The sequence below is a fragment of the Myotis nattereri genome, assembly GCF_964212035.1.
Source record: "Myotis nattereri genome assembly, chromosome: 3".
In the NCBI taxonomy this organism is placed as follows: Eukaryota; Metazoa; Chordata; class Mammalia; order Chiroptera; family Vespertilionidae; genus Myotis; species Myotis nattereri.
Genome location: NC_138077.1, coordinates 29,873,789 through 29,897,268, shown reverse-complemented (window position 1 = coordinate 29,897,268; position 23,480 = coordinate 29,873,789). Strand labels below are relative to the sequence as shown.

The window sequence follows — 23,480 nt, the reverse complement described above, 5'->3', positions numbered from 1 at the left end:
CCGTGTTGGCAGTACATGGCCCATGGCCAAGGCCTACTCCAGGAGTTACCTTCAGCTGAAGGGAACTTCCTCATCTTAGGTCATGCACCTCCCAGGGCAGCCTGAAGTTTGTTACAAGGGGATCAAGTTTCAGTCCCAGTCTCAAGACCGGGCTGTTTTGAAGGCACATCCCAACTCTCTAGCTCTCTGTAAAGAGTTGTAGGACACTTGTTGGAATTTCATTGTACTTCATTGTATTAGGTCAGAAGTGTTTCTATGTTGGAACAGTTGCTTGGATGTCCCAGCTAGAAAACCTCTGTGTGCAGTGGCCCTCTACAAAGAATTGTTTCTGCACCAGCTCTGGGTCCCTGGGGAAAATCCCACTGTCAGGCACCACCAACATCAGGCCCGGTGAAGTGTGACATTGTTAAAGTAAGGGAATATACTAGCAGAGCACTGGACCCTTTGATTGCTCGTTCCCCTGGAGCCCCCTGCTTTCCACCTGTTACAATTCAAAGAATAGAGGAATAGTCACACCTGCTGAGAAAGGATGGACAAAGTTCTTAAACCAAATAGATGATTGATTGATAATGGATAGATAGACAGATAGCAAAAGTGCTAAAAGTACATTGATCTCCGTTAGATTTGTCTGTAGTTCTGGCCCAAGGACTTGTCCAGTCCTCATTACCCAAGTATCCATCTAATACAATCAAAATATCAACACTGGTTAACTCTGGTGTTGATTTTTTAATGTTTTTTCACTTATATCTTCTAAATTGTTATAAACACATATTGCTTTTATACTCAGAAAAAATATGACTACATATTTGCAACAAGGATGACAAAATATTGTTATGCATATTTACATATTTAAAAGTTGAAATACATGTTTTCACTTATCAAATTAGTAAAGACTGAAAAGAATAATAAAATTAGATGCCAGTGAGAATAAGACAAATTATCATATACTGGTACTGGATCAAGAAATTGTATTAAAATCACATTTTGACAATAGATATATATTCTTTTAATTTCTTTTACTTTAATCCTCCTGCTTGAAATCTTGTCTAGAACACAATAAAATCTAGATAATATAGGCAAATAAATATTAATATTAGCATTATTTAGAAGAGAAAAAGGGTCATGGTATATATGTTTATATAAACATATATCAAAAGGTATTTGCCACCATTAAAGTAAGTTTTGCAAATAGTTTTAGCTTAATATATATTGAGATGAGAGAGAGAGAGAGAGAGAGAGAGAGAGAGAGAGAGAGAGAGAGATTGCCTAAATATATCAAAAGTAGAATGGCTTCAATTATGAAGTGAAAAAATATGTAAACAAAAGACTGGAAGAAAATAAGCTCAAATCTTAACGACAGTTGTTTCTGAGTGGTGGGGTTATGGTTATACTTTTTTTGTACTTCCACATTTTTTTCACCCTAAGGATGTAATCCTTAGGAAATAAACATAAATTAGTGACAGAACAAACAACAATAAAAAAAAATCTAAGCTTTCCACAGAACCTTTCATTAACTGTGTATTATTAAACTAAAAAAGATATTATATGGTAATTAGCTCCATAAAATATAATTCAAAATATCTGTACTTCAATCTCGCTCTGCCAGTTTCTAGCAGGGTGGCTTTAGTCTCGCCTATTTACTATTGTTTGATAACAGCAGATTTATTTAATTCCTCTGGGCTTCAGTTTTCACATCTTTCGAAAGATTATGATGAGTATTTCACAGGGTTGTTGGAAGGATTAAATAACTTTAAAAGGGAAGGCACCAAGCCATGCGCCTGACACCCTCTAGGTGTCCCATCAATGTTTGTTGAAGGTAAATCAGCTGGGTGGTTCCACCATTGAAAGTCACATTTTTTAAAGTGCAGAAACAGCCTTACTTCACAGTTCTGAGTCACAGTCTCCTACTCAGACAAAAGAATATCCTAAAAATAGCTTAGCCTCTGGATAGTAATGAACTCAACCCAGCAATGGCAGTGGGAACATTAGTCCTAGCTTCGAGTTCCTTTTCTCCTTTTTATTTAGTCTTCTTTACTCCCTTTTAACCTTTTTGTTGTTGTTGGCTTGCTTGATTTGGGGAATTATTCAACCTGAATGATCTCCCCAGGATTGATCTTATTCTTTATGTGCGAATTAACGGCGAGCTTTCATTAATTCACATTTGAAGCATCATCATTCTGGCATTTTATTCCTATAAGAAATATATTTTCTTCAAAAAGAAGGAACAAGGAAATAAAAAAAGGAGGGACATCTGTATTCATTTCTGGACATTTTAGACATGGTAGTTCCAAAGGACTGCGGAGCAGAAATTAATCCCACTGCCTGTGGAGTTCTGAGGCTGAGCGGGCAGCAGATCTCATTTAGAATCCTCCTTTGCCATCTATTAAAGAAGTGAGCATGGCTGAGCTGGCCATGGGGGAGGCTTTTTGATTCTCAATTCCTCTGAACATTGTCAGTGTTTAATCAATAGCTAGTCCAGGCATCATTAAACATGTGCTCTCGGTTCAAGGTCCTCTGATGGGGGTGGTTGATGGAAATGCTCGGTTTTGCTGTAAAAGTGCAAAAAAGGGTGCCTACATTCAGGTTAGCCTACTTAAAAGAGATGTGATTTTAAACTGCATTGCATTAAATGAGACCTGTTTTAATGGGTCACATGGAATATCAATTATTCTTGATCTCATAATTTTTGCTTCTAATGCAGTATGTATCCTACTGAATCTGAGATTCTGCACTTTCTGCAAGTAGAAGGGTAAGCACACATGTCAGTCACTGGAATGAAGAAAGCCCATTCTTCCTCATCTTAAATGTTATAGTTCGATAATTCCGCACAAGTTTAATTTGTATCGTGGACTTGATCAACTGCGTAAAAAGCAGGACAGTCTGCTTCAACATTCGGAGAGGGGCAACAGAGGTCTAATACACAATTTGTCTTTCTGATTTTAATCCATTGTTCTGATATGGATGTGATATGATACTTAGCAAAACTGTCTCTTGTCTCCTGGAAAGACTAAGAGATGAAATAGCGTAGTGCTTACACCACAGGGCCTCATAAAAGTTATAATGAGAAATAAGATTATTAAATCATTTTCTTTTGGACCTAAAGCCAGGGTGACATTAGACTGTTTTCAAACTTAAAGATTTTTTTTTAAATGTGAGTTGTAGGAAACAGGGCATTCTCCCCAGACAAAAGAGAACTAATTAATTGGCTTGGTATAAATATAAGTTTGCAATCTTTTCACTAGAATCAGGAGAAATGGTGACATCTTGAATATTTTTACCAACATACAATATAGAAAATGTTAGAGGCAGAAAATCAATCAAGCCATTACATTGCAATTATTAAAAGTTTGAGTCACATACTTTATTTACTGTAAAGAAAAGTAAATGAGTGTGGGCACAAAGATTATGGCAAAGTAGAATGGGCAAAAGAGTGCTCTTCTTGTTATTGGTTTATAATCTATGAATTTCACTTGGTAGGAACCAGCATGACAAAGGCTTCTAGTAAATACAAAACCACACAATATAAAACCTTTAAATAAAATTTTAAACAATGCCAAATAACAGTAAGTCTTGGAACCCCTTTCTTTTTATTGTATCACAAATCCTTGAGTTGTTATTAAATAATACAGCACAATTTTAGAATATGATGCAAATCCCTAGCACTTAGGATACATATTCAAATGATTGTATTGACTTTGATAAAACTAATTTTAAAATAGTGAAAAATTCAACTATGATATTTATATGATCTAATAGAGGCCCAGGACATGAAATTCATGCATGGAGGTGGGGGGAGTCCCTCAACCTTGCCTGCATCCTCTCGAAACCTGGGACCCCTAGGAGGATATCCAACTGCCGGTTTAGGCCCAATCCTGCAAATTGAGCCTAAACCGGCAGTTGGACATCCTTCTAGCAATCTGGGCTGCTGGACCCTAACTGCTCGCCTGCCTGCCCAATCACCCCTAACCACTCTGCCTGTCTGCCTGATTGTCCTTAACTGCCTCTGCCTGCCTGATCTCCCCTATCCACTCACCTGCCTGCCTGATCGCCCCTAACCACCTCTGTCTGACTGATCCCCCTCACCACCTCTGCCTGCCTGATTGCCCCTAAGCACTCTGCCTGTCTGCCTGATTTCCCCTAAGCACTCTGCCTGCCTGATCATCCTTAACCACTCTACCTACCTCCCTGATCACCCCTAACAGCTCACTGAGGGGAGGAGATGACAGTCGGCTGGGGTGAGGGGCCGTGGTCGTTCTGGTCTCTAGTTGTTCTGGTCGTTCTGCCATTTTGGTCACTGGGTTTTTATTACACTATAGCATTATAATATGAGTTTTTATAAAATAAAATTGTAGGGCTGAATATACATAGTAATAAAAGACTACAGCTTCCTGGTATTCAGCCTCCTGACTGTTATCATAGTCTGTCAGGATCTCTCACAGGTCCAGCCTTAAAACAATCATATCTTCCCTAGTTCTCCCTGATTCCATATATACCTAATCCACTTTCCACACAACACTGTGATAGGAGCCCTTTAAATTTTAAATGGTGTCTTTTCCTTCTTTAAAGACAAACACCTAACTTTTATGTAGATATGTTTGTTTGTTTGTTGTTTGAATACAGTTGGGTTCAATGGATCAGCTACACCCAAAAGGCATATATCCTGGATGTACCACTTATGTGCTGACTGGCATTCCTCAAATTGCTGAAACTTTCTGTCTCATTTTTCACATTGCTAACACAGTGATATCAATAGGACCCATCTCACATGGTTTTATGAGGTTTAAATGAAACACTGAATTTAAAGTGCTCAACACTGTGTCCTATAGATAACAAGAACTCCATAAATATTAGCTATTGTTATCATTTAACAACATGCCCATGTTCACACTGCCAGTAGGTGCAAAGTTGAGCTGCTAACTTTGAGCTTTTTGGTGCCAAAGCTTACGATCTCTCTGCTATGCACTCTGCATTTCAGATGTCTTAAGGGAGATTTGGATGAATCTTGGCTCCCATTCAAACCTTCTTACAGAGGCTGTAGTGCTGAATTTCTATATTGTCAATTAAAGTGAGAGCCATTAGATTTAGACACATGACACTGGGGACACAAGGTTGACAATTCTGTTGTGAAAGCTTAAGAGTTTGACTTGTATTCCTGCCCAGACAGAAGGCCAACTCACCACTGACCAGACCAATCAGTTGGGTGTCTACAGAGTGAGCCAAATTTTTATTTTCTGAGAGGAAACACAGCAAATCTTCCAAAGCTCTCAAATTTTGGATGAAATAGGGCTGTAAATTATCATATCATATAGCCTTGAAAATAGAAGTGTAGCAAAGGTCAAATGGCAGTTCTACTCTGTCTACCGGTCTCCTTCTTTTCCTTCAAAAACTGTAAAGCATACCCTATGGTGCTTACTGATTTCAGAGCATTAATCTACAGGGCCATAAACCCGAATCTGTGATTCCAGAGCTGTAATATTGACCTCTGCAAACCCAAGTTTCATTATCTTTAAAATGAGAATAATAAGAGGATTATATTATTCTCTTAGTATTGTTGTGAGGCCTAGAGATAACATTTTATAGACCATGGTAGTTATTGTTACCAATGGACATAGCGAAAATTACTTTTTTAAAATATATTTTATTGATTTTTTACAGAGAGGAAGGGAGAGGGATAGAGAGTTAGAAACATTGATGAGAGCGAAACATCAACCAGCTGCCTCCTGCACACTCCCTACTGGGGATGTGCCCGCAATCAAGGTACATGCCCTTGACCGGAATCGAACCTGGGACCTTTCAGTCCGAAGGCAGACACTCTATCCATTGAGCCAAACCAGTTAGGGCACCAAAATTACTTTCAAATTGCATTTGCCTAGATCTAGAATTTGAATCCCTAGAATAATTAATGTGTTTGAAGACAAAGTGCTTGGACTATGCTTGCTCAGCCTCTTGATGACATTACAAGCCTTGAGGAGACCTGCATTTCCCTGGGAGTGCTCCATACCCCAATAGTCTTAATCAACCCAAACCACCAAGACTGCAGGGCCAGGAAACATAATGGTCTTGATTTATTTTATGGCTACTGAGGATATGTTCTCTGCAAGACTTTCAATGGCAGAGTTCAAACTCCTTTTCCACCCAACTCCTTATCTTTGACTCAAACGTTAACCATAACTTGGTCCCACACTTATGCATGCCACCTACACTTGGAATTCAGAACTCTAACTCTCATAATGGTATGTATTTACTTATGATTCAGAATTCAGCTTGAACTTCTGAATAGTGACTCCAGCCCTTTCTTCAGGATTTCTGTCTTACTCTATGTGCTATTCTCTGATTGAAAATGACATTTTGGGTTCTCACCACAGCTTTGCCCTCAACTCCTATTCATCACATATGAATATCCTGCCTTTATGAAGTGGCTGCTTGGCATCAAGCTCCAGGCTCTGAGGAGCTCTAGGCAGTCTACCCCCTGCTGTGGTGTGGAGGCCACTCTTTGTTCCCCTGTCAGGCTCTGCCTCCCTCCTGCCTTGGCACTGGAGTGAGACCTGGGATTTCAAAGAAGCAATATGTAAACCATCCAACTGCCACATATCGCTGCTACATATGGGATTTGAAATATTGTCTATGATGTTTTTGCAAGGAGCCAGGTGATAAATATAGGCTTGAATATAGTTAGTTTTATTATGATTATATTTCATCTACTTCCAAAGATAATTTTAGGCAGTGGACAGTCTAAAACATATCTATAAAAACACACACCACTGAGCCTAAGGCATAAAAGAAGGATGAAAAGTAACCATTGAAGGAAAATGAGAACCATGTTATAAAGTGGGGTAGAAATAGCTAAAATAGAAATATAGGTTAAGTACAGTCCCTGCAATTAAGACTTCAATTCAGAGCTGGGTTTCCAAGGAGCCAATGTCATGAATTATATAATTCTTACTTAATAAAAAGAAGCAGATCATAATTGAGACAATAATATTCTTTTTCTAAACAAAGCATAATTTATTACAAGGATTTTTACATTTTAAACATTGGATAGAGTCATTGAATAAAATTAAACACTTTATTTCAGTCACATGCTAGGAACTGAGGATACAAAAGAGATTTAAGTCTAATGGGAGAGGCAGACAAGAAGGGAAACCTTTACAATCCATTGTGAGAGTTTCTCTGTTACAGATGTGCCCTTGGCTCTGTGTGTGGTGGTATTATATAATATTTCACAGGGCTGTCTTGACCCAGTTTTGAAGTCTTGGCTCAAAACTCTCAGTTTCCCTTCTTAGACAGTTTGCTAAGCTCACACTCTGACAACATCCCTCATCAGGCTCTTATATTTCTGAGATACAATATACATATCCTTATTCTTTGAGCGTGTGGAATTATTTAAAATACCCAATCCCAAGGAGACCATGAACTTAGCCTAGCCCCACCCCGCTTGCCATATCTAAGCTGCACCCTGGAGTGCTAGCTTGCTGTTACACTGTCATGGGTAACTCTGAGTGGCATCTTTCTTTCGTTTGGAACTATAAGCAACAGGGAGTCCTGCCCCACTCATCTCTCTGAGTCTGTTTATATTGTGTCCATATTTAAATCTTATAAAATAGGTGGCAAATTTGGTGTATAAGTATGGGAGTAGATCTGGGACGTTTTCTCAGAGGAGGTAATTCCAAAGTGAGTCTTGAAAGACAAATAGGCATTAGGTAAAGAGAGGTGGGAAAGGGGAGACTATGAGGAGGAAAGGGAAGGTGTCGACTTGCAAACCAAAGGGCAAGCAGATGCAGAAGCAGGTGGGTTTGACAGATGAAAGGCATAAGGATATTGACCCTCTGGTTCATTTAGGGAACTGCACATTTTCAGGTGAGAATAACCAAAAGTCAGACTCTGAAGCATTTTTTAATAATGGTTTGAGGTTTATTCTGAAAGCTATGTAGAGACAATAAAGAGCTTTAAGCTTGGTAAAGTAGTTTTTAAAAGATGTTTCTAGAAGTAGTTTAGATAATGAGTTTAAGGGGGCAAGTATGGAGAATGGTCCAAGTTAAGAGGTAATTGTAATGAAACTTTCTGTAAGAGACTGTGAGGGCCTGAAGGAAGCAGTCTTAGTGGGGGCAGCTCTTTAGAGAATACTATGGAGGTAGAGCCTATCAGTCTTACTGGGGACTTAGATGTACAGAGTCAGAGAAAGGAGGAGTAATGAGGAACTCCAGTTGTACTACACTGGCCTGGTGAATGGGTGGTCTGAGCTATCACCACTCACTAAAATCCTATACAATAAAAGACTAATATGCAAATAGACCGAACAGTCAAATGACCAGTCATTATGATGCACACTGACCACTAGGGAGCAGACGCTCAATGCAAGAGATGCCCCCTAGTGATCAGTGCGCTCCCACAGGGGGAGCACTGCTCAGCCAGAAGCTGGGCTCATGGCTGGTGAGTGCAGCAGCGGTACTGGGAGCATCTCCTGCCTCCGTGGCAGTGCTAAGGATGTCCAACTGATGGCTTAGGCCTACTCCCCATGGGAACAGGGCCTAAGTCATTCAGTCCAACATCCCCTGAGGGCTCCCAGACTGTGAGAGGGTACAGGCTGAGCTGAGGATTCCTTTCCCTCCACCCCCCCGCCAGTGAACAAATTTCATGTAATGGGCCTCTAGTGGAGGAATAAAAGAGAAGGAAAGTTGAGGATGAAGAGGGAAGGAAGATATATTTAGTTTTAAGTCCACTAAGTTTCCAGTGCTGGAGGATATTCTCCATGGGGGTGGGGGGCTCAAGCTACATCTATTGGTCAACAGAATAAGGAAAGTGATCTGATTTAGTAATACTGATTTGGACATCATTCACCTCTAACTAATTTAAAAATTTGAAAGTTAGAAAGATCAACCATAAGGGAGCAGAGAATAGGCTAATATCAGAACTCTACAGATCATCAAAGTTTTGGAGGTAGGCAGAGGGCAAAGAATAACATGAAAGAGGTTAAGGACTCATCATAGAGATGGAAGAGAGCCAAGAGAAAGTAGTGTCCTACAACACAAGAAGGAGAGAATGTCGAGAGGAAAAGAGAGGTAATTACTTTCGAGATATCCTAACTAATAAAAGACAAAAAGGGCAATTAACTGTACCTCCGCTATGCTTCCCATTGGCTAATCAGGGCGATATGCAAATTAACTGCCAACAAAGATGACAGTTAACTGCCAACAAAGATGGCATTTAATTTGCATATGTAGTAGGCACAATGATGGGAGGCAAAAGGGGAAGGTCGGAAGAAGCTGCCTGCCACTGACGGTGATCAGAAACCCAGGCGGCAGGCAAGAGCCGGGTGGCAGGGCAAAGGCGGTGAACTATGCAGCTTGGAGAGGGGTGTGGGGCCACTGGGAGCAGGGTGGGAACTTCCCAGGGTGTGTGTCAGACAGCAGGGAGCAGGGTGGGAACTATGCAGCCAGGAGAGGGGCACTGGGAGGCTGGGAACAGGGCGGGAACTTCCCGGGGTGGGCATCAGGCAGCCATGAGTGGGGCCGGAACTTCTGTCACGTTGCCATGGCAACACAGCAGAAGTTCCCGCCCCATAGCTGCTTGCTCATTCACTTACTTGCTCATTCATTCACTCATTCACTCACTCAGCAAACCCTCTCAGGTCCCTGGTACCAGGCCAGGCACTGAAGTTCAAGCAGGATAAGACAGAGCTATGTCCTCAAGGTGTTAGTAATTCAGTATGCAGTCAGGAGAGGGGTGCGGGGCCACTGGCAGCAGAGCGGGAACTTCCTGGGGTTTGCATCAGGCAGCTGGGAGTGGAGCCATGGCAATGCGTCAGAAGTTCCCGCCCCATAGCTACTTGCTCATTCACTTACTCGCTCATTCATTCACTCACTCATTATTCACTCACTCACTCAGCAAACTTTCTCAGGTCCCTGGCACCAGGCCAGGCACTGAAGGTGAAGCAGGATAAGACAGAGCTATGTCCTCAGGATGTTAGTAATTCAGTTGGGCGAAGCAAGCACATGAACGAGGCAGTTGTACGCACAGATGCACTGTACTGGTTTCAGTGAGGGCTGTAATTAATGCCGACTTTGTTCTCTGATATAATGGGGCCTCGGGAGCCAGGCCGCCCCAAGCCTGTAGGCCTGTGCCTAGGCCAGGAGTGGCCGGGGTCCTGGAACATGACAGAGGGTACAGGCCGGGTTGAGGGGTCTGGCCCACCCCTAACCCCCACCCCCGAGTGCACAAATTTTTGTGCACCAGGCTACTAGTTAAGTAATAAGACCAAAAAGTGCTCTATGAATTTAACAGTCAATAGTTTATGGATAACCCTGGAAAAACTAATTTTATGGAGGAGTTTTATTTTAAGATAGAGAGAGGTTGATGATAGAGGACAAAGGAGGATATAAAATTAGGAGCAAGCTTCTAAAGTAAGAGCAGATGGGAATAACATGATATAACAGCAAAGCACCTTTTCTTTGAATGAGGAGTAAAACAAAGAGAGCTGAGCGTTAATACTGAAGTTTCTGGCTAGAAGTAAAAGTGGGGAGGCCTCTGAGCTGAGGATTTCTGTTTTCTCTGAAAGATAAGAGATATATATTCAGTAATGGATTATGAAATCACTTAATTCTGAATGAAATTTTTCTCTATGATTATTGTTAGAAACTGCAAACCCTGAAACCATGTGGCTCTTTTCTTATGAGCATCCAGAAATCTATACTGGGATTTAAGTTGTGTGTTCACATTAAGTGCAAGCACTTAATCTTTCTGCTTCCTTTAGATATAGGCAATACCAGTTTATGTTTACTACCTCTTTGCACTGTGTACCCTTGTGAAAATACATAAGCTGCCTGAAGTTTGCTATCTCCAATACCTTTGGAAAGAGGAAGACTCATCTTCAACCTAGTGATAATTGAGAGTGGGCATATTTTACCATACAGTGAAAATATAGTTGTGAATATTGCTCTAAAATCTAAAAGCACTAAAATAAAGTGAAACAGGGAGCTGTTAAAAGAACCAATGAATGTATGTTTGTTAAAAACCTAGCCACGAAAAGCCATATCTGATCACTAAAGCAAGTCGATACCCATAGTGTCTAGTGTCTGACCTTCCATACCTTTATTAGTCCCATGACTACAGCTAACTGCAGGTATAGAATATTAATAATATTAGCTAACACTTAATTGAGTGCTTGCGCTGTTTCAGGCACTGCAGTAAGGATTTCATCTGTTCTGTAAATTTTCCTTACTATCCCCTCTATATGGAAAACTGAGTTATCGCACAGTTAAGGGACTAACTCAAAGTCACACAGCTTGTTTATGGAATAGGTATGGTAAAGTTAATATTGTTAATATTGTTTTCTAAACATCCTATTCTCAGATTTGCATTACTTTCCTCACAATCTTAACCCCCATGCCATATTTTCAAAAATGAGTAATTGAAAGCTAAACTCTTGTAGTTTGGCTGCACACAATTCAGAATCATCCATTCTCTATCGCTGAGTATTGACAGGGTGCTCTAATTGCAGGAAAATAATATAAGGATATATATATATATATATATATATATATATATATATATATATTCCTAAATTATTGATTTAAGCCACTTTTATTGAGCATCCACTATATGTCAGATACTATTTTAATCTCTTCATATTTAAGTTTATCCTATACAATGGGTATTCTGTATTACACTGTGAAATTAGCTAGAAAACATTAAAGTTATTTATTAATTACTATTAGGGTTTAATTATTTGATACAATATATAATGTAAAAGTCTTACTTTTAAAAATATTTTATAAATGATACTAGAAAAAATATCCTAAATATTATTCTTAAGAAAGACATGTGAAGATACTTTCACATAAAGAAGAAAAGAAAAGGTAATGGCCAGCGTACCAATGCTTCATCATTTTGTTTTAACTTCAGATAAAAAAGGAAGAGCTCATCACACTGCTCAGTTCAAGCAAACTTCCTATCACTCCCCAGTCCTTGGAAAGACCACTCCTGTTTTAGTTTTAGCTGCAGAATTTACTCTCAATCAATTCCCTATAGGCAACCATTCTAGCACATGCTCCTCTTCATAAGGCATGTTTCTTCATATAATGTATAATATTGATGTTTGTAAATTAATGGTTATTGTAGGTATATATACAGATAGAAAGACAGGGAGAGAGATGATATAGACTCTGAAGATCAGAGAGACGAAGAAACTGGGCCTAGGCCACCCAACTCTTCTTTGGCGCAGTAGAATTCAACCATCAGTCCTACCTTCCCAACTCTGCAAACTGTAGAAAAAAGAAAGCTTTCTAAATGCATTCCTAATAACCAAGTAGTTGAAAAAGTTTTTGAAGGGGACGAATAATCAACATTCTGGATAAAAACTTGAGAAATTTATTTTTTGCAAGACCACAGATCGGTGATGAGGAGGGCAAAGGGGAAGTGTTCCTTAAATTTAACTTTGGAGAATGAAATGCACTATCTAATAGTGTAAGGGTGATGAATCTGATAATGACTGAGAGATGCCATCAGTCTGACAAACTAAACAATTTTTCAACCTGACATAGCCCCATTCAAGACATCAGCTGTCATCTGTAGTGAATTCTCTTTCTAATTTGTCTTCATAAATAATGCAACTAATTAAAAGGTAGTTACAGTGAAAGTCCTTAACCTCTTTCATCTCTAGTTTGAGGGCAATCTCTTTGCATTCCTTGGAAAGAATCTTCTGTTCCTTTTATCAAATAAAACGTAGACATCACTAATCAGAACACAGATCAAAAACAAAAGAATCCATTGTGCGAAGACCAACACATCTAAAGGTTTTACTCAATTTTTTTTCTAAGTTTGCTATTATCTTAAAATGTGAAACTCATAAAAATCTGATATAAGAAAGGTATTCAAGCTCAAAGTTTTACTAAGAATATCGTCATTTAACAAAGCTCTAGACTGTAGTTCTGCCTTCATCTTGCCACCTAATGTCTGCTTATTTGGAATTAAAATATGACCTCTTACTCTACTATGTTGAACATTTAATCACACAGAAAAATCCTTGGTTGTCAGTTCCAGGCAACCATTCTATCCACTCCCCTCCTCATTTGTGAGAATAAAAAGGGGCCATTGAACAAAAACAGACCCTGACCGTTTCCAGAAACTGTAAATGAAGGATTCTTATATCATAGACTAAAATAATTAAAATGTTGTTTATCTGAGGCTTCTCTGGACAGACATCAGTGATTTCATTTGTTTATTTGTGAGTGCATATGTTAATAAAATTAGGTACTGAAGGCATGAAAGAGAAGTAAGAGAACTATGCAAGCATTACAACTTTCAATCATTTAATTATTTCACTCCTCTGGGAAGGCCGATTTCAAAAAATACATCAGAAGAAGGACATGATTGTTAATGGAGATTTGAGCTGAGCATGTTGCATGAGGTTGTTATTAAAACTGGAAATTCAAGAAAGGTTTTGTGAAGTATATCAAATTATATCTAAAATCTTACAAGGTAGTTAAAATGCAAATTACATAGCTAAATTGAAAAAAAAAAAAGGGGGGGGCAATATAAATTGTTTTGGTATCTAGCTCCAGGCTGTTAAAATATCCACTGGTTATAAGAATATAATCTACACTATCATTATTTATATTAAAGTCTGCCTCTCACAAATGACAAAATCACCAATTAAAAGCTATCAAAGGATAGTATATTCTGTAATAGAAAATACTGGCAAAGGTCCAGAAGCTAGAAATACTGTAACAAGATTGAATATTTCCCCAACAAGCAAATCCATCTAGGTAAAGTCCTTAGATCTGTTTATATTCTATTATAATTATAATAGTAGCTAACAATTAAGACTTATCAGATACTGGTATTTTGTAGGTATTGACCTATCTAGAAGGACAAAAGTAAAAGGAGACAGGCTACAGAGGGGTGAATAAAGGAAGATGATTATATTAGCCTACTCAGGCTGCCACCACAAAATCCCATGGATTGGGTGGCCTAGGCAACAAGAATTTATTTTCTCACATTTCTGGAGGCTAGAAATTCCAAGATCAAGGTTTTAGCAGAGTTTGGTTTCTGGTGAGAGCTCTCTTACTGGCTTCAGCCAGCACCTTCTCACTTCATCCTCACATGGTAGAGACGAGAGAACAAACACTCTCAACCTTCCTAATACCGCGACCCTTTGATACAGTTCCTCATGTTGTGGTGACCCCCAATTTCATTGTTACAAATTGAACATAATTAAAGCATAGTGATTAATCACAAAAACAATATGTAATTATATATATGTTTTCTGATGGTCTTAGGCGAACCCTGTGAAAGGGTCGCGACCCACAGGTTGAGAACTGCTGCGTCTAGTATCTCTCCTATTTGGCACTAATCTCATGGGAGGGCCCCACCCTCAAGAGCTTATATAAACCTAATTCTCTCCTAAAGGCCTCATCTACAAATACTCTTAGGGTTTCAATGTGTGAATTTGGGCCGGGTGCACAATTCAGTCCACAGCAAGGGAAGAAGATGAGCAAAAGTCAGAGTCCTGGTACAGAGAGGCAGCAGTTAAAGGTGGAAATTGTGCTGTCAGAAGATAATAGGAAGACATAAGAATGAGCAGTTAGCAGTGTCAGAAGCCAACAAGGAAGGTATGGAAAATATTCCACATGAAATTGATAATTATGTGACCATTAGTGTCTTTCATTTGGTCTGAACTCCAATTACACACATCTATAGGCTATAATGTATTATTAAGGCAACACAAGATTATGTGGTACTAAGAGAGAGAGAGAAAGAGAAACAGAGAGAGACAGAGAGAGAGAATGCCTTTGTCTAGGGCCATGGTCGGCAAACTGCGGCTCGCGAGCCACATGTGGCTCTTTGGCCCCTTGAGTGTGGCTCTTCCACAAAATACCACGAAATACCACATGCAGGCGCACATGTACAGTGCGACTGAAACTTCATGGCCCATGCGCAGAAGTCGGTATTTTGTGGAAGAGCCACACTCAAGGGGCCAAAGAGCCGCATGTGGCTCATGAGCCGCAGTTTGCCGACCTCTGAAGGGTAACCAGAGAAGGCGTAGTTAACAGGCCAATTGACATGCAACATGGAACACAGTAAATAGAGTTCTGACAGACAAATATGGGAGTGAGAGATCATCTACGTTAAAGGTAAAGTGTGAAAGTGGAAAGGGCATGGCTTACTTGGAAAATTGAGAGTAGCCAGGATTATTGGAGCATATCATAGAAATCATAGAAAGGTAGGAGAGAAGTGGTAAATTTGTGCTTACAGGCCAGTAATATAGGGTGGGTTTCTCTTATCAATAGTTATTAAAATCCATTTTTTAACCCTCAGTACTATGTCCAAAATAAAATGTACAAATATCATTTCACATGATACAGTGTACCAATGATGTATCGTGGAATTGTGCACCTGAAAACTACAATTTTGTTAACCGGTGTCACCCTAATAAATTGACTAGAAAGGAAAAAAAAATACACACTATTAAAAATAAATTTAAAAAATAGTATCATTTCACAGTAACTTTATGATTTTTCTTAGTCTTAAAATACCTATCAGACATTATTTTAAAGCCTTTGATCAGGATTGAAACTAGCCAGGTTTTCCTGAAAACTGCTTTTTTCTTTTTCAAAGTAAAAGTTACTTAATCTCATTAGCTCTCAGACTTCTCCTCTCTAAATTAGGAGATTGGGCTAGATTATTCCTTGAATTTCTCCCAGATACAATCTTTTAGCATAGAAATCAATATTTTTACAAAATCAAGGCATACTTCTTTTCAATAAAAACATTTAAGTTACACACTCATTTTTATTAAACTGGATATAAAATTCTCACACTCTTTTTATGCTTGGACTTTCTAAATTCTAAATTTTTTAAACACTTTTAAAAACAATTATTACATATAATCCAATGGGGCTTAAAAAATTCAGGTTAGCACAGGGGTGGGCAAACTACGGCCCGCGGGCCGGATCCGGCCCGTTTGAAATGAATAAAACTAAAAAAAGAAAAGACCGTACCCTTTTATGTAATGATGTTTACTTTGAATTTATATTAGTTCACACAAACACTCCATCCATGCTTTTGTTCCAGCCCTCTGGTCCAGTTTAAGAACCCATTGTGGCCCTTGAGTCAAAAAGTTTGCCCACCCCTGGGTTAGCAGGTAACTTATTAAAAACAGTAATTATGGAAACTCAGTAAAATCATTACACTGCAGAGTTACAATAACTTCACGGTCACTTTGCCCAATTTCTACAATTTACACATGAGGCATCTGGAGTGTGGACAGATTAAGTGATTTAAGAGCTTAAGCTGAAGGCCACATGCCAACTTGGATTCCATGGTGCCATTGTCCCTAGTCCACAAGGACAAGATTTAATGGTGAACTAACAACATAAACATCTGTCTTTCTGGTGATTGCTAAAATCTAGTTTCCATTTTTTTTAAGTTGTTGATTACCAAATACAGGAAAATATAAACGTATATGAATTGCTTGGTAATATCTGTGTTTATGGAGACCAAATCAGCAAATCAAATCTGGCAAGAGTTCCACAATGTCCTGTGCTGTGTCGGTGCCTTGCCACCAGCCAGGTGCAGGGGGTTTCACTTGCTGTGATCCTCCTCACGCATGCGACATCCTCAGACTGGCTTTCCTGATGCCACCTCTCTGTGGGGAAGGGACTGTCATGCTTCCGGCCAGGACAGCCAACTACTCTGGACCCTTTCTCTTACACCTCTTTGTGGGACTTTATCATTCTGGCACAGGCTGATTGGTAACTGCTGGCCATGTATCACCACAAGTGCACAGCCCTGAGAGAGGGGACTCGTTTTTGAAGAGAAATCATCTGAAACTCTGAGGTTGGGGGTGAAGAGAGTTCACTCTCCTGTAGTTGTGATTAAAAGAAAGTGGAAAAAGTGCTGGAGGCTCTAATTCAAAAAGTCACACTAGCGTAGGCCTATGACTGATGGGCAGAATGGAGCAAAGGAAAGAAAAGAAGGGAGGAGGAGGAAGGAAATGGAGGCAATTAATTTCAAGAACTCCAAAGTAGTAGAATCATAAAATCCCATAACTCCATCTTCTCTTTTGTGACTCTGCCATGGGTCAGGATGCATTTCTGTCTACTACAATTCTCAGTTGCCTGCCAGGTAAACACTCCCACAGGGAAAGTGAGCTAACTTAATTTCCTGTTTTTTAAAAAAATCTGACACTTCGTACACTAACACTCAAAATCTAGACTAATGTGAAACCCAGTTCTCCAAGTAAACCCTTTCTTTCAAAACAAATAAGCAAACAAAAAATTCTTGTCCTCACACAGGTTATTAATCTTTAAATATGAAGGGCTAAAATTCTTCTAACTGCATCAAATGAGATTCTTATGACCATTCTTTGAAACCAAAACCTCAGTTTATGCATATGAGAAAGGCATCAAAACTTCCATGAAGGGCAAGTGCTGGCCTCAGTCCAGTACTTTCTGCAGAATTCCATTCGATGGGTTAAATGCTTTAAAATGAGTGTATTTTTTCATAAGCTTAATTTTACACTATGTTGAAATTCTGCATAAGGAGCAGATCACCATATGGAACTGTAAATAAGCCATTATCATATTGTCAATGTTTTTGTACAATAGGAATTGTGATTTAAGGAGTAGAAATAGAAAAGATAAATCATAATATCCTTACCTAACTCAACTTTTGACCTGATGTCATTAAAACTAAAATTGGAAAATTCAAGGGTTGTGGTGGTGAGGAATAAGGAAAGAGTTTAATGATTTTACTAAGAAATAATTAATAACTGCCAGGGTTTATCTAATTAATTTTATCGGTAAATAGAATTTTGTTGGCTACTATTTACTTTGCCTTATCACAAAGACCAGACATTATAGATTTATACACATAATTACTTTGCAAAATACTTTTATATCTGACACAATAATTCACCAGCTCAACCTTCACTGTAAGTAGTGCAATTGCATGTCTTGATAATTCTGTTGCTTCTCTATATAACTGAGAGAAGTGATGGTGGCAGTTTAAGGATGTTACCAGCTGGACACCTTACAGGTTGGGGTGGGGATGGGAAAGAGGTGCCTATTGCTAAAACCAGTAATTCTGCATGTAACCATGCATGTCCCACCAACACTTGTGCTGCTGCAGATACAATCAGTCCACATATCGAGTTCCTTGGATTTTAGGGCATGACATATATTTGTATCTTTATTCAACCTTGGAAAAGTCACTTTCTGCCACTGGGAATCTCCATTTGCTCTTATAAAAAATTAGACTTATGATTAGGACATCTTTGGTTATTTCTCTTGGCCTTCTCTCTTTTCCTACAAGATGTTCACAAAAAGAAAGGGAGTATGTTATGAAACTAGGGTAATTAGCTTGTTTCTACTCTAAGTTTCACAATTATAGACTACTTGTAAAATACTAGTAATTTTGAATAAATGGACTAGTCTACAAGCCCTAAATAAATCAAACCAGCAATTAAATTGTGCTGTTCCAGGCACCACTTTTTTAATATAATAAATATTTTTAAAAGGGACCTGCTGATAAAATTAGAGTGTGTCATTTGAGGGTCATAATTCAATGAGAAAAAAAAAAAACACTTAACCACTTTTATGTAAACTACTCCAGCTAAAACAAAATCAGAGCAGTACTAAATCATACAGGAAGCACAATATTTTAAAAATGTATTCTATTGGGAAGTTTTCTGTGTATTAAAGCACATACTCAGTTTAAAAAACTTATAAAATTAAAAAAATACAAATAATAATAATAAATACATAAAATAATAATCCCCCACAAAAATATCTAAGAACATTTTGATGTACAATAAATACATAGTAACCTTGTTTAGTGTGTATAGTTTTAACTATTCTTGAGCAACTCTAAAATTGGCATATAGTCTGTTATAATTTTTGCTTTTATAATCATGAGTCCATTTCTGAGTCTGGGTCTGAAATGAGTGAACACTGTAGGTAGTGACTGTATAATCCGACAACCTCCTTTCATTGGGGCTCCTCGTGTATTTGCAACAACTAATTTTTCCTTTATGGCATATGGCAGAATGATTTGCTATGGATATATTCACCCACATGGGGATTCAAATTTGGCTTGTGAATGTTAATTTCTACTATATATTCCCTTCCCCATCTTTTTTTGTCTTTTAGTTTATTAGTAGCAAAAAATCCAACCAAAAAAAACCCACCTCTTTTTTTTTTCATTCTAAAAGAATTGTGCTTGTAAACTGTCAACTACTATAGATACTATTACACTAGAAAAACCTTTCTCTCCTATCCCTACATAGGCAGGTTGATTTTTCACTGAAAATGGCTTCAAGCTGCTCCTAATATTTACTCACTTATGCAGGTGCGTTCATCAGCATGGAGTCTGTATCCTGTATCACATTCACAGTGGAAGGTGCCCAGAGTGTTAATACAGCGCTGCTGGCAGCCTCCATTCACCACCGCACATTCATCGATATCTAGAGGAGGAAGACAGATGGCCAGGATTACAATGTCATTCCAATGTCAGCTTCAGAGAAGTGGCCCAATATTTCTTTGATTCACAGTATGTGTTATATTGTACAAAGGCACCGACTCTGTGACCACAAATCTTTCCTTGTTTGATCCATTTTGCTCCACAGTATAAACAAGAAAATGTAGATAGAAACTTTATTGAGCTTTTTAAAGCCCAGCAACAATAAGCATAAGGATTGTCTCACAATTTTCTATTCTTCACAAACTGGTTAATTAGACAGATCTGAGATACAGATATTTCCTTGGGGCAGGGAAACTGGAGAATTACAATGAGCTATTCTATCTGGAGCAGCTCACATTGGTAGATAAACACCTATTATTGGTCTGATACTGTGGAATGAAGCCAAGAATAAAGACCTTGGATCTCCTTCTCACGTGGTATGGTAGACATCAGGGAATAGACAGGCACATTCAAACAAACACCATGGTTTGGAGTTCTTAAAAATACACCAGTATACTTGCTTCATTGATTTAGTCTGTTCCTTGTCAGTCAGGGTTCCATTTTCTAAAATACTTAATGTGAGAGGTTACTTTCAATTTAGGAAAAAAGAAAACATTTAAAAAGAGGTCAAGGCTCATAGTCACCTGCATCTTATGATCAGTCAAGGTCATAATAAAAGAACATAATATTCATCTTCCTTTAGGAAAGGAAAGTCAATGTATGTCTTATAACCTACTAGAGGCCCGGTGCACGAATTCATGCATGGGTGAGGTCCCTAGGCCTGGCTGGCGATCAGAGCCAATCAGTGCCATCTCACCCAGTCCCGATAGGGGCTGAGCCTACCGGAGCCTGCTGGCTGGGGGTCGGGGGGCACGAGGAGAGGGACTACGGGAGGTTGGCTGACTGTGGGAGGTTGGCTGTGGGAGCACACTGACCACGAGGAGGAAGCACCTGTGTTGAGTATCTGCCCCCTGGTGGTCAGTAAGCATCATAGCGACTGTTCTACAGGAGTTCTGGTCTTTCTACTTATTCAGTCATAATGGTCGTTTAGACTTTTATATATATAGATACTTTCTTGTACCCTATATAATCAGTTCTTAATGTATCTGAAATTAAACACACACAAAAATGATATTCACAGATGTTGGAAAAGCTTTTCAGGTAATCAGTGTATTAAAAGCTTTAAATTTTCTTTTTAGAATTTTTTTTCTTCAAAACCTGTCTTTTCACACAAGGCAAAGTATGGGAAGGCAAGTGTCTCATGCAGAGAATGTCCCCAACTTCCCATTCCCCAACCCCTGATATTCAGGCAAAGAATGCTAGGTGTGAGCAATTTTCACTAAGGTATGTTATCATAATAGACAATTAGCTTTACAATCAGTGAGATTAATTCCACAGGGCAAGATGCTTACTTGAGAAGACATCCACATTGGGAAGGAATGCTATTGCAATCCCTTATCACAGGAATTTTTCATGCTAAAATAATCTGGTCTATAACACATATTTTGTACTGTAATAAAAACTAAAGTATTTGATATAAGGAAGGAATAATTATTTTCTTTTATTTGACAATGCTTCTATATGAAAAAGAAAAACATATATAAAGAATATACTAACTCACAAAATAAGTCCCAGATTTTAAAATTAATAGCCCACTATATTATACACAATTGACTCAATCTATGATTTTCTTTTTAAAATTATATATGCTGAGATAATTTCAGATATACTTAATAGAGTCCTATTTTAGAGATAAGAACTAGTGACTTTTCAAAGCATTAGAAGTTTTATTAAATTTTGGACCTGTGATAAACAAATCTCTAAATCTTTTTCATATAAACTAATGTCAAACCAAAATTCTCCATTTCTTACTTGCACTTTGATATTTATGCTACCTAAATTTTTATCTTTCTAGCTTTAGTGTATTATTCCATAGGGTTGAGACATAACTTTGAATCCTAATTCTGTCAACCCCTGAATTTGATATCCTCCTCAGGTCTTTCACATTTGACATACAAATAAAACTACCAAGAGTACTTTGTTTTGGATGACAATACACCAAAAATTGACATCATAAAAATTATCATGATATACCATATATTTGTATTTAAATACATTTAAAATGTCTTAAAGGATGTAGACAGATACCAATGATTATTTCTTAGGAGGCATGAAGATATAGAGAATGAGTAAACTGCACGATGTGGGCATGGGGGTGTTGGACAAGAGATTTAGCCATATCTGTAATGTTTTAATTTTTTATAAGAAAACATTATCAGGTATTATTTATGTAATAAAAAGTAATTTTATAAAAATAAATATACTATGATGACTTTCCCTTGCTTCTATCCATCAAGCTTCAATACTTTTCTTTCAAAAGAAACCAAATTAGTGCAAAAATAATAATAACTCATAAGAGTGGACACTGATTTTAAGAAGAGTCTTCTTTCAGTATGTGTTAGTGTGTTCATATGCTTAATCTGCCCTAGAATTATAATTAAAGTATTATATTAGAGTCCTAGCCATTTGGTTCAGTGGATAGAGTGTCGACCTGTGGACCTATGGGTCCCCTAAGGATACCTCGGTTGCAGGCTCCTCCCAGGCCCGGGCCCTGGTCAGGGCTCATGCCGGAAGCAACCAATTGATGTGTTTCTCACACATCAATATTTCTCTCTGTCTTTCCCTCTCTCTTCCACTCTCTCTAAAATCGATGGGAAAATATCCTTGGGTGAAGATTAAAAGAATAAAAATAAAGTACTACATTAGAAATACACACAAAATGAAAGCAAACCAAACTTTCTCTGTACTTTGAATCAAATAGTCTTGGGAAACACATCTTAGTGTTGCAGATTACTAGCCTGTCACCTTGCCTTTCTGAAACTCAGCCTTCTCATCTATACAATGGAATAATAATGACTAACATAAGTACTATGTTATGATTTATTGTTTCCTTTTCTAGTCCTACATGACAATTTGGAATAGATTGATAATGCTTGAGATTATATGTAGAAATTAAAAAACAACAACAGGTAATTTCATTCCACTAAGTGGAGCTAACAATATAAGACCATAGAGTGAGAGTGTATGACAGCTGCAACATCTGAATTCAGAGGAGAGAAAATCAAGTGGGCTGGAGTGATAAGGGGATGTTTGGGGTAAAATCTGAGAACTGAGTGCATGGAGAAAAGGGAGGGCAACTCAACCAACGGTGTCGTGGTTTGAATGTGCAATGTCTGGGATTCAGCAGTTAGACCTGTCAGGTTGGAAAATAAGGTTGGCAAAAGGAAGTAAAGTTGAAAAACAAATCTAAAATCTACTTTTAATTAATTTGGATAGCAAAGTGTTCCTGGTCTTGATTTAAAATACAATACACTTTTAGGCAGGTTGAGACATAATAGGCTGTGTTCACACAGTAGCTAAGCAAACATATTAACAGTTAAGAAAATCAATCATTTATAGAGTGGTACCAAATATAAAGTAATTGGTTTGACTTCTTTTTTCCCTTTTCCGCCCTTTCAGAACATGCTGAATTTACTGATGGTTTGAGCATTGTGTAACACATACTTCTCATACTCGGAAGCATATTAAAATCATGGTGAGCATGATAAGATACCCATTTCTTGGTCCTGCCCTTAAAGAGTTTGATTTCATTGCTTTGGGGTAAGGCCTGAGTATCTCTTTAAACACACCCTAAGTGATGCTAATGTGTAGTCAGAGTTGAGATCCATCCACTGACTTAGTTAATGTTTTTTTAAAAAATATTTTTATTGATTTTAGAGAGGAAAGGAGAGGGAGAGAGAGAGATAGAAACATCAATGATGAGAGAGAATCATTGATTGGCTGCCTCCTGCACGCTCTACTGGGGATCGAGCCTGCAACCGAGGTACATGCTCTTGACCGGAATCAAACCCGGGACCCTTCAGTCCGCAGGCCGACGCTCTATCCACTGAACCAAACCAGCTAGGGCTAGTTAATGTTTTAATAACCTAAGAACCTTGGTAAAATGCATATACTGATTCAGC

The 23,480-nt window shown here is 38.3% G+C and overlaps 1 protein-coding gene across 1 annotated transcript in view; it reads right to left on the bottom strand.

Moving 5' to 3' along the window:
- LOC308515321 (uncharacterized protein) overlaps positions 1 to 23,480 on the bottom strand; it is a gene marked incomplete at its 5' end in the record, with an annotated part of 608,185 nt that overhangs the window by 151,105 nt on the left and 433,600 nt on the right. The window contains one exon of the mRNA XM_081085959.1: positions 19,340 to 19,462. Within this exon, the coding sequence (XP_080942085.1) occupies positions 19,340 to 19,462 (123 nt within the window). The remainder of the gene's footprint in view (positions 1 to 19,339; positions 19,463 to 23,480) is intronic.